The 10,482-nt window shown below is 70.5% G+C and overlaps 3 protein-coding genes across 5 annotated transcripts; 1 reads left to right on the forward strand and 2 right to left on the reverse strand.

Moving 5' to 3' along the window:
• The first annotated feature begins 535 nt into the window (after nt 1–535).
• Nucleotides 536–5,065, forward strand: NDUFV1 (NADH:ubiquinone oxidoreductase core subunit V1). Its single transcript, XM_004618480.2, has 10 exons — nt 536–698; nt 1,399–1,481; nt 1,557–1,727; nt 2,485–2,668; nt 3,607–3,796; nt 3,914–4,126; nt 4,230–4,396; nt 4,525–4,606; nt 4,687–4,832; nt 4,922–5,065. The coding sequence occupies exons 1-10, from the start codon at nt 627–629 to the stop codon at nt 5,000–5,002; spliced, it is 1,389 nt and encodes a 462-aa protein (XP_004618537.1). The 5' UTR covers nt 536–626; the 3' UTR covers nt 5,003–5,065.
• Nucleotides 5,066–5,264: 199 nt separating this feature from the next.
• Nucleotides 5,265–7,689, reverse strand: LOC129405618 (double C2-like domain-containing protein gamma). 2 transcript variants are annotated; one of them, XM_055142135.1, is made up of 10 exons: nt 7,377–7,689; nt 7,212–7,291; nt 7,062–7,133; nt 6,866–6,975; nt 6,659–6,791; nt 6,518–6,568; nt 6,081–6,232; nt 5,916–5,997; nt 5,751–5,847; nt 5,265–5,686 (listed from the first exon to the last, which is right to left on the reverse strand). In XM_055142135.1, the coding sequence occupies exons 1-10, from the start codon at nt 7,588–7,590 to the stop codon at nt 5,556–5,558; spliced, it is 1,122 nt and encodes a 373-aa protein (XP_054998110.1). In that variant the 5' UTR covers nt 7,591–7,689; the 3' UTR covers nt 5,265–5,555. The 2 variants fall into 2 exon arrangements, with proteins under 2 accessions (XP_054998110.1, XP_054998109.1); XM_055142134.1 differs by having other exon boundaries at nt 6,081–6,235.
• Nucleotides 7,690–8,780: 1,091 nt separating this feature from the next.
• NUDT8 (nudix hydrolase 8) lies at nt 8,781–10,463 on the reverse strand. Of its 2 annotated transcripts, XM_004618565.2 has the most exons (4): nt 10,193–10,463; nt 9,694–9,826; nt 9,174–9,251; nt 8,781–9,095 (listed from the first exon to the last, which is right to left on the reverse strand). In XM_004618565.2, the coding sequence occupies exons 1-4, from the start codon at nt 10,384–10,386 to the stop codon at nt 8,850–8,852; spliced, it is 651 nt and encodes a 216-aa protein (XP_004618622.2). In that variant the 5' UTR covers nt 10,387–10,463; the 3' UTR covers nt 8,781–8,849. The 2 variants fall into 2 exon arrangements, with proteins under 2 accessions (XP_004618622.2, XP_054998112.1); XM_055142137.1 differs by lacking the exon at nt 9,174–9,251.
• Nucleotides 10,464–10,482: the final 19 nt, after the last annotated feature.

Genomic DNA, 10,482 nt, shown 5'->3' on the forward strand with positions numbered 1-10,482 from the left:
GGACTGGGAGAGCTGCGAAGCCCGGAGCCTCAGGAACAGGGGCCACCTGCGGCCTGGGTGCGATGAAGCACCAGGAAGAGCTCTGAGCTCCCCCAACCCTCCGCAGCAGACGAGCTGACAGTCTGGAGCGACTGAGAACCACAGCGCAGCCGGGAACGCGCGCCAGATTCCTGCTCCTTCCTCCAGGCACGCGAATTACAGCAGGTGCACACAAATGCGGAATCAGTAGCACGTGGAAAAGCCAGCACCCAAGAGAAGGCCACGTGAGTTATTTAATTACTTGGGGTTTGAATGGCTGGGGTGCGGGGTGAAGGGTGCCGAGGCGAACAGCCTGTGCGCGCTAAGAAAGACCGAGGAGCACCCCCGCGCGGTGGGAGAAAGGAGAGCGCGAGGCCGGCGGGACTACATCTCCCGGCAGCCCCCGCGGCAGAACGCTCCTTCCGGGACTTCGCCCCGCCCCTTTCGAGGCGGGGCCGGGCGGGGGGCGGGATTGGCGCAGGGCAGCCTGCGCGCGCGGGCGCCGCGTGACGTCCTTCCGGTGCGCCGCCTAGCGGCTCCCTCGCGCCGGCTTCTCCGCGTCGGGGCCGTGAAGGTGACAGTGGGAGGTGACCGGCCCGGCTCCCGCAATGCTGGCGGCGCGGCGGCTGCTCGGCGGGTCGCTCCCCGCGCGGGTGACTGTGCGATTCAGCGGCGACACGGTGAGGGCCAGCGCGGGCCGGGGCCGCCTCCCCGCGCCCCCCGCCGCCCGAAGCGGCCTTGTCGGACCCCTTCCTTGCCACGGCCCCAGCCGCCCTCAGGGGGTCGTCGCCCCTTCTTACAGCTGCGGGACGCGCCCCGTGTCATTCCTCAGCCGCTCCTTGCACTTAGAGTCGGGGAGCCGCTCCCCCTTTGTCTGGACCGGGGTCTGTCCACCCCCCTGCGCCCGGCCTGCGGGATTCAGGTGCCTTCACCCGCCGCGGCCTTCATCCCGCCCCGGTGCGGTGCCTCCTGCCCATCACAAGGCTGTTTGGTACCGCCCTCCGCGACTGTAGGTGCAGAACAGCCGCACGGGGCAGATGGGGAGACATCACACGGGGCTCACGTGTGGGCCCTGGCGGGGGCGGGCGGGGCGGGGGGCAGCAGAAGCTTCGCCCGGGGACAGACCTGAGCTCAGTCATCGCTGCCTTGGGCGCTCTGGGGGCCCATCAGTCACTTGGCCCCAGTCTGTAAGGAGAGGGGAGGCCACGATGATCTGGGGCTGCTGGGACAGGGGTTGTGACCTGTTGCTTGGAAGAGATGCTGGTAGGGCCCAGCCCCGGCGGTGTCCCCAGCTCATCTGCCCCGTCAAGGAAGAGCGGGGACGTAGCTCCCCCGGAGCCGGGAGCTCTGGCCTGACGTCCCGCCCGCCTCTGCCTGCAGGCAGCGCCCAAGAAAACCTCGTTTGGCTCGCTGAAGGATGAAGACCGAATTTTCACCAACCTCTACGGCCGGCACGAGTGGAGGTAACGCCGCGCCCCCGCTGCCAGGCCCCGCCCGGGGTGCAGCCTCCCCCTGATTGCCGTCCCGCCTCCATCCAGGCTCAAGGGGGCCCAGAGTCGGGGCGACTGGTACAAGACCAAGGAGATCCTGCTCAAGGGACCCGACTGGATCCTGGGAGAGATCAAGACGTCGGGCCTGCGGGGCCGCGGCGGCGCCGGCTTCCCCACGGGCCTCAAGTGGAGCTTCATGAACAAGCCCTCGGACGGCAGGTGCGCGGCTCCCCGGCCTGTCTGGGCTGTTTCTTGGGCTCGAGGGTGGCCGTGACTGCAGAGAGAAAACAGCAGCGTCCACGGGGCGGCCCTCCCCTGGGGCTAGGGGCAGGGTAAGTTCTTTCCTTTTTGGGGGGCGCTTTGGCCACACCTAGCAGTGTACAGGGGGCCATATGGGGTGCCAGGCCGGTGCCTACTTGCTGGGCTTTCTCTCCTGTCGCCAGAATCTTTTTATTTTGGGAGGGGGGGGGCGCCTGCTCAGGGGTTTCTCCTGCCTCTGCACTCAGGAATGACTCCTGGCAGTGCTCTGGGAACCATATGGGCTGCCGGGACCCCGCCAGGCAAGTGCCCCGCCTGCTGGAGTATTGCTCCGGCCCCCGGTCCTCAGCTGCCGACCCCACAGGCCTGTCGGCCCTGCAGCCCTGTGCTGTGCCGACGTTTGTAAAGACCGTTGCTGTGGGGGGTAGAGAGACGCCTTCAGGGCAGCTGGGCCTCCTTGGCTGGCATGCAGAAAGGAAGTGATAAACTGTGGTGACTGCTTGACCTCCTTTGGGCCCGGAGATGTGCTGGCGATTCTGGAAGGTTCTGGAAGATTCTGGTGCCCTTTGCAGCAGGGCCTGAGCCCCTGGGAAGCACATGCGCACAGAGCAGAAAGTGCGGCCTCTCGGGGCTCTGGGTGGACGGGCCCGGCTGTCCAGGGGACACTCTCTAGGCTCCCTGGGAGGGGCTGGCATGCGACGCCCTGCTGTCCCCGCAGGCCCAAGTACCTGGTGGTGAATGCAGACGAGGGGGAGCCGGGCACCTGCAAGGACCGGGAGATCATGCGCCACGACCCCCACAAGCTGGTGGAGGGCTGCCTGGTCGGGGGCCGGGCCATGGGTGCCCGTGCCGCCTACATCTACATCCGCGGGGAGTTCTACAACGAGGCCTCAAACCTGCAGGTGGGCCGGCGGGATGGCGGGGTTGGGCCCCAGCCTCCTTTCTGGGCGCCTTTTTATGTTCCGGGGAACACCCCCCCCCCCCGGGTTTCCCCATCAGGGCGAGGGGGTCGCTTCAGGCCACGATGTTTGCGGTGAGGTTCAGGGTGGGCATCAGACACGCTTCCCTCCAGCGCCCCCTCACAGTGCTCTGGGGGCGTCGCTGGTGCAGGCCTACAGGGCTTGGCTCGGGGTCAGTAAGACCCTGTGGCCCCCAGGCCCCCGAAAAACTGGGGGAAGGGGAGTCGCTCCTGGGTGCTGAGGGACTGGGCACAGTCGGGGACTGACCGGTCTGAGCAGCTGGCAAGGCAGACGCTGGACAGTGTTGCCCTGGCCGCCTCTGTGCTCTTTAAATATAACCTGTGGGGGGCCGGGGCGACAGTCCAGGGGGACAGCATTTGCATTGCATGTGGCAGACCCAGGTTCGATCCCAGCTTCCCATATGGTCCCCCAAACACCGCCAGGAGTGATTCCTGAGTGCAGAGCCAGGAGTGGCCCCTGTCGTCTCCAGCTGGGGTGGGAGGCGTGGCACAGCAGCTGGGCGCTGGCCCTGCACGATTCATGTCAGCCTGTGCAGGGGCTGGCCCGATCTCTGTGTCCTCCAGAGCCTCTGCTGACCTGGGTTCCGCCCCCCGCACCTCTAGGCATTGTGAGGGGTCACTCCTGGGCAGAGCCAGGAGTAGCCCCTGAGCACTGACAGATGTCACCCTCTCCGAATCATATAAAATCCAGAGTTCATTTAACCCCTGGGGTTGGTGACCTCGTGGACGGTGTTGGGGACTCGCTGTGCCCCTCCCCCCAGCATCAGTGCCCGGTGCCACGGGACCTCGGTCCTGGCGCCCTGCAGCTTCCCGGGCTCACGCGTGCTCAGGGCCAGGTTGTCCCCATTGCCCGTCCCACAGGTGGCCATCCGGGAGGCCTACGACGCTGGCCTCATCGGCCGCAATGCCTGCGACTCGGGCTATGACTTCGACGTGTTCGTGGTGCGTGGGGCGGGCGCCTACATCTGCGGGGAGGAGACGGCGCTCATCGAGTCCATCGAGGGCAAGCAGGGCAAGCCGCGCCTCAAGCCGCCCTTCCCCGCCGATGTGGGTGAGCTGCGCGCCTCCGTCAGTCCCGGGGGTGTCCCGGGGTGAGAGGAGGGACCGGAGCGCGGGAGCAGGACCCCGCGGGCCCCCGCAGCCGCCCCTCTCTGTCCCCGGCCTCCAGGCGTCTTCGGCTGCCCCACCACGGTGGCCAACGTGGAGACCGTGTCCGTGGCCCCCACCATCTGCCGCCGTGGGGGCGCCTGGTTCGCCAGCTTCGGCCGGGAGCGTAACTCAGGCACCAAGCTGTTCAACATCTCGGGCCACGTCAACCACCCCTGCACGGTGGAGGAGGAGATGTCGGTGCCCCTGAAGGAGCTCATCGAGAAGCACGCGGGTGCGCGGGGCAGGGCGCGGGCGGGCGGCCGCTGTCCTGTCTCGGGACTTGGCAGTAGCCGGCCCCCGCTCACCACCCTTTGGGGACTTGTCCGGGGCCCCAGGCGGTGTCACGGGGGGCTGGGACAATCTCCTGGCTGTGATCCCCGGCGGCTCGTCCACCCCGCTGATCCCCAAGTCCGTGTGTGAGACGGTGCTGATGGACTTCGACTCGCTGGTGCAGGCGCAGACGGGCCTGGGCACGGCCGCAGTCATCGTCATGGACCGCTCGGTGAGACCCTCAGCCCTGACCAGCCCCCTGGGAGGGAGGGACAAGACCCCGGGGCCAGCGGGAGGTGGTCTCCGCGCGCGGGTGGCCGGCGGGTGGCCGCAGCGCCTCTCCTGTGCCCTGCCGCGCAGACGGACATCGTGAAGGCCATCGCCCGCCTGATCGAGTTCTACAAGCACGAGAGCTGCGGCCAGTGCACGCCGTGTCGGGAGGGTGAGTGCCCGGCCCGGCCCCGGCCCCACCCCGCCTCCCGGGGCCCCCCAGACACTCAGGCCCCTCTGCGCCTGCTGCAGGTGTGGACTGGATGAACAAGGTGATGGCCCGCTTCGTGAGGGGCGACGCGCGGCCCGCCGAGATCGACTCCCTGTGGGAGATCAGCAAGCAGATCGAGGGCCACACCATCTGCGCGCTGGGCGATGGGGCCGCCTGGCCCGTGCAGGTACCCCACCGCCACGGCCGGGCACTGAGGCAGGCAGGGGCAGGGTGGGCCCCGGGCAGGCCCCTTCACGGCACACCCCTCCCCCCCAGGGCTTGATCCGCCACTTCCGCCCAGAGCTGGAGGAACGGATGCAGCGGTTCGAGCAGCAGACGCAGCGAGCCGCGTCCTGAGCCCCCGCCGGCCTGGCCTGGCCTGCCCAGAGGGCAGGGAATAAAGCGCTGCTGCCCACTGTCTCCCGGTGCCTCTCTGCTGCCCACACCCCCCGTCTCTCGGGCCTTGCTTCCCGCCCGTCAGCCACGGCCCCGCGTGTGCCCTGCACCCTGCCCTCCGGGGTCCGTGGGGCTCCTCGACCACCCCGCACCCCCGGCCATCGGGGACCAGCAGGGAAGGGTGGGCGCGCGGAGGGCAAGGAAGGCAAGGATGGCGCCGCGCTCTGCTCTGGACGCCTTTATTGCTCGGGGACGCAGGGAGCCTCGGGGGCTGGGCGCGGGAACTGGGTGCCTGTTGCTGAGCGGGAGGGGGCTGACCGCAGGGGGCTCTGGGGGCAGGAAGGGGCTGGCCGAAGGGGGCTCTGGGGGCAGGAAGGGGCTGGCTGCAGGGGGCTCTGGGGGCAGAGGGGGCTGGCTGCAGGGGGCCCTGGTGGGGGGCTGGGTGCCTGTTCTGAGCGGGACAGGGCTGGCTACGGGGGTGACTGGGTGCTGGCGGCTAGGGGGAGGGGCTGGCCTAGTCGCTGAGCGGGAGGGGTGCCCCGTCCAGCGGGTGCCACAGCTCCAGCCGGCGGTCACTGTGGCCCAGGCACTCGTGCCAGTGCCACTGCTGCTCCCCGCCGGCCTGGCCGCTCAGCTGCACCCCACCTGGGAGGGCAGTCAGGGTCAGGGGCGCCCAGGGGGCCTCTGCCCACCCTCCGTCCCCACTCACCAATGAAGTCGTCGGCCGTGCCCAGGTCATAGTCCCACACGGACACCAGCAGCGCCTTCTGGGCCAGCTCCTCCCTGGGGCCCGCGTAGAAGAACTCCTGGGGCGGGGGTGTCTCGGCCCCTGCCCGCCCGGCTGCTGGCCCCCAGCGCCCCCCGCCCCACCCACCTCGTTGAACTCGGGGTTCAGGGTCTTCTTCCGGACACTGGTCTTGTACTTGGATTTCTTCCCCACGTTCGGGTGCAGGAAGCTGGGGGCAGGGAGTCGGGTCAGAGGGCGTCCCTGGACGGGCCCCCCCACTGATGCCAGCCCCCCGACCCCCATCGCACTCACAGCCGGACAAACGGGTCCGAGTAGCCATTGGCATCCATGGGGGCGAGGTGGGTGCAGCGCAGCACCCCCACGAGCAGGCCCCCCCGCCGGGAGCTGTAGCACAGCGACAGCAGGACGCGGCCACGCTCCTCCCCGGCCGCCTCTGCGTCCACCTGCTGCGGGACAGGCTGGGCTCCGGACCTCGGCCTCCTGACCCACGGCCAGGACACAGCCAGGGCTACTGCTCAGGGCGCCCGGGGCACCGCTGGGCGAGGGCTTGTCCCTGCCTGGGCCCTGGCCGCAGCAGCTGCAGCAGCCTGTGGGCCCACCAGGGGGCAGCGGGGGCAGCTGTGCCCCCCCCCCCCCCCAAGCCTCTGGTATCCGCACGGACCCCGCCCGTCCAGCTGTCCCCACGGCCCGAGACCCCTGAGCCCAGCCTGCCCGGCAGTGTCGCCCACCTCATACAGGGCCATGCCTCGGCCGGTGTCCAGGCTCTTGGGCCGCTTGATCTGAGAGGGCAGAGGGGCCGCTCAGCGTGAGGCTGTCCCCCCCCCCCCTCGACCCCCGCCGCCGGGGAGTCCCCCCTCCGCGCCCCTCACCAGCCTGCGCTGCTCCAGGCACACGTCGAAGCTCCGGGCACGGTTGGGGACCAGCTTCCGCAGGGGCACGCGCAGCTCCCCCAGGGGGGCCGCCCGCCGGCGCCGCAGCCTGGGGTCCTCGCACACGCACAGCCTGGGGGCCCCGCGGGTCAGGCCCGGCCGCCCCACCCACCCCACCGCCCCCCGCCGCCCCCGCCCCCGCCTCACCGCAGCGTCTTGCGGGCCGCGTCCTGGCGCGTGAAGCCGTGGTAGGTGAGGGTCTCCTCCCAGACGGGGCTGCCCGTGCCCCGCACCGTGCGCGTCCGCAGCCGGCTGGCCTGGGGGCGGCGCGGGGCGTCAGGGCCCCCCCGCGTGCCCCCAGCCCCGCCCCCAGCGCGGGGGGCCCAGGCGCTGCGCCGCTCACCTTGCTGGCCCCCGGGAGCAGGTCAGCCTTGACGTAGGTGTCCAGGGAGCCCGACGCCGGCGGCTTGAGGCCCTGGAGCGGAAGGGGCGTGAGGGGCGCGGCGCGGGCGGCGCGGGCGGCGCGGGGACCCCGGCCCAGACCCCGCCTCACCTTGGCCCGGTGCGCCGTGCAGTGGAGGGCGCTGTTGTCGGCGTCCAGCAGGAGGGTGAACTCCAGGGCGCCCAGGGCGGCTGGGGCAGGGGGCGGCTCAGCGCGCCGGGGAGCCGGCGGGACCCGCCCCCCGCCCCCCGCCCCCCGCACCCCTGCCCCACTCACTGCTGTCGTCCGAGTCGCCGTCTGGCTCCGGGAGGGGCTGCGGCAGGGACGCGGGGCGGGGGGCCCCCGCGGCCGGGTGCAGGGGGCGCCCCACGAAGGGGTAGGAGCGCGGGAAGTAGGCGGAGATGAGGTGGATGGGCCGGATGGGGCCCGGGCTCACGTTGATGGCCATGTGCTCCTGCATGCTCACCCTCCGCCGCCCCGACCCCGCCATGGGCGCGCGGACCCCCGGCCTGGGCGCGTCCGGGCCGCGCCGCGCGGGCTGCACACTGCGCCGGGCTGGCCAGCGCCTCCCGCCCCCGCACTCACCCGGCTATTTTCGTCGCCAGCAGGTGGCCCTGCCCCCAGGTGAGGACGCGGGTGTGAGGGAGTGTGAGGGGAGGGGCGGGGGGGCGGGGGAGCGAGGCGGTGGCCACGGAGGCCCCTCTGCTGGCCGGGAGACTGGGGGACGCCCTGCGTGCTGCCCCGCTGCCCTTGGCTGCCCAGGACAGTCCCCTGTGTGCGGGGTCCTGTCGGCCTCTGACCTGGTCAGCTCCTGCTGGCCCCCTCCATCCCTCCTCCTCAATCCCCTCCTCCCCGACGTCAGCCTCCCCTGCTTTGTGTCTCAGACTGTGTCCATCACTGACCCCCATTCCAGCCCGCGGGCACAGGTGGCGAAGGTGCGTGGCCAGGGCAGAGGAGTCCCCGTGGGTTACATCCGCTGAGGGGCAGCTGTCCCTCCCTCACCCCTGCACCACCGAGTGAGGCCAGTCCCAGACAGCAGAGACACCCCGAGCCCTGGGTCCAGCTGTGCCTGAAGCTGGCCCCTTGTTTTTTTTTTTTTTTTTTGCTTTTTGGGTCACACCCGGTGATGCACAGGGGTTACTCCAGGCTCTGAACTCAGGAACCACTCCTGGCAGTGCTCAGGGGACCATATGGGATGCTGGGAATCAAACCGGGTTCGGCCGCATGCAAGGCAAACGCCCTTCCCACTGTGCTGTATCGCTCCAGCCCCTGAAGCTGGCCCCTTTTCCCAGGCCACAAGGTCCAACGTCAGACACCCAGTCCCTCCCTCTACGAGAACCCTGGGCAACATAACTGACGCACAACCCCACTGTTCTCCGGGATGACCTGTGCCACGGTAATTATCTTGCTCCACCACTGGAGGCCCCCCCCATTCACGAGGGCTGGGGCCGCATTTGGCTGGTGTGCAGATGTGACCCGGCACGGAGTGCGTGTGGCAGCAACTTTGTGGCAATGTGGGCAGGGCCCAGAGGTGGAACAGGAAGTCCACGGCGCAGTAACCATCGGACCTGGTTCAGATGCCAGTTGGGGTGCCCCTGGGTCTCAGCGTCCCCCAACCAGGGTCAGAGTCGGCCCCACGTCCCGGGGCAGGGCAGGGAGCCACAGCACAGAAGATGCGACTGTCGCGAAACGGGTACAGGCTCTTTATTCGGGCCCGGAGTGATCAGTCAGGTGGGGTTGGGGCGTGAGCTACTTCGCACGGGGCCCTGCGTCCCGGAGCTGCTGGGAGCTGGCCAGGCGCGGCCGGTAGGCGTCCGGGGCCAGCAGCTGCAGGGTGAACTCCGTGATGACGGCCGTGAGCCCCCAGACGCGGTGTGGGCCGTGCAGGAACACGGGCAGCGTGTAGCTGAAGCGGCCCCCCTTGCAGAAGTGGGTGTAGCCCTGGTTCTCCGCCTGCAGCAGGTGGGTCAGCGGCAGCGCGAACACCTCGTCTACCTGGGGGCAGGCGGCCATGAGCGGGTGGGCAGGTGCTGCCCCCCGGGGGGACAGCCAGCTCCCACCTACGCTGCTCACCTCGTCGGGGTTGGGCTTGAGGCTCTGGAGGTCCAGGGGCCCGACGCCAGCGAGCACTGGCACCACTGCAGCCTTTTGCTGGGAGGGGAGGAGGGCAGGGGCTCGGGGGGGACGCACAGGCTTGCCCGGGGTGGGGGGGCACTCCCAGCCCTGCCCCAGGCTGAGCCACCCTCCACTTGGTGTGCACTAGACTCAGGCCTTGGGGCTCGGGCAGGCTGGCCAGCCCTTCCTTTTAGACCCCCACATGACCCCTTGCCCACCCTAGATCCTCCCCATCCCCCAGCGAGGCCCATTCCATGCAGACCCGAGCCTCAGTTTCCCCAGGGAAGTACATAAATGATGCCCGGCTCCTCCCCCACAAACTGGGGGGTTGGAGGGGCCACCAGGGGTGGTGTCTAACTGTCTAACTGTTCCCCACCCTCCTCCCCTCTAGCGGGGTTCAAGGCCCTGCCCAGGGGAGGCAGAGTGAGGAGGAGGTGAGGACCGACGGGGGTCCCCCCAGCGCCTGTGGGGGGCTCACCGGGTCGTGCACAGGCCGCAGGGTGCCCCACACGTGCTCCTCGGGCACGACCAGGCCCAGCTCCTCGCGGGTCTCTCTCAGAGCCGTTTCTATCACATCCTGGTCGGTGGGGTCACACTTGCCGCCTGGGAAACTGGACAGGTACAGGGAGTCTGGCCGCGCAGGTGGCCGGCCGCGCCTCTGCTCCTAGTGCGAGGGGAGCCAGCCCCCCGCGGCGCGGTCACCTCCCGGGCAGTGCCGGGATGGGGCTCACAGGCCCAAGGCCCGCGGGCCATGGAACCGGCACTTTCGGACACTAGGGCCAGGTGGCCCCGCCCCGCCCCGCGCCCTTCCTGAGTCGGGGCAGTGTCCCGTTCTCGCCGCCAGGGGGCGGGGTCCTGCCCCCGGACACGCTCGGCGAGTGCCGGCCGTCCGAGGTGGGGCCCGGGGACCCGCGCGCCCCCCGCTCCATGGCAGCGAGCCCCGCGGCGCGCAGAGGGCGGGGACCCGGCTCGGGTACCTGACGTCCCCCCTGTGCTTCCCGGACAGGCGGCTGGACCGCAGCGTGTAGAGCAGCGCCGGGACCCCGCTCACTGAGCACAGCGGCACGAGCACCGCGGCCGCCGCGGGTCGGCAGCGGAGCCGGGCCGTGGCCTCCGCCAGCAGCCGCCGACAGCGCTGCTCGCTGTCCGCCGACAGGCAGTCGGGTAGCATGTCGGTGCGGGCGCGCGGGGACACCGGGGGCGCGGGCGGCGCTCGGGCTCCCGGACACCCGGGTCTGGGCGGACCCAGGGAGGAGCCCCGCCCCAT

Source organism: Sorex araneus, chromosome 6, assembly GCF_027595985.1.
Source record: "Sorex araneus isolate mSorAra2 chromosome 6, mSorAra2.pri, whole genome shotgun sequence".
NCBI classification, from domain to species: Eukaryota; Metazoa; Chordata; class Mammalia; order Eulipotyphla; family Soricidae; genus Sorex; species Sorex araneus.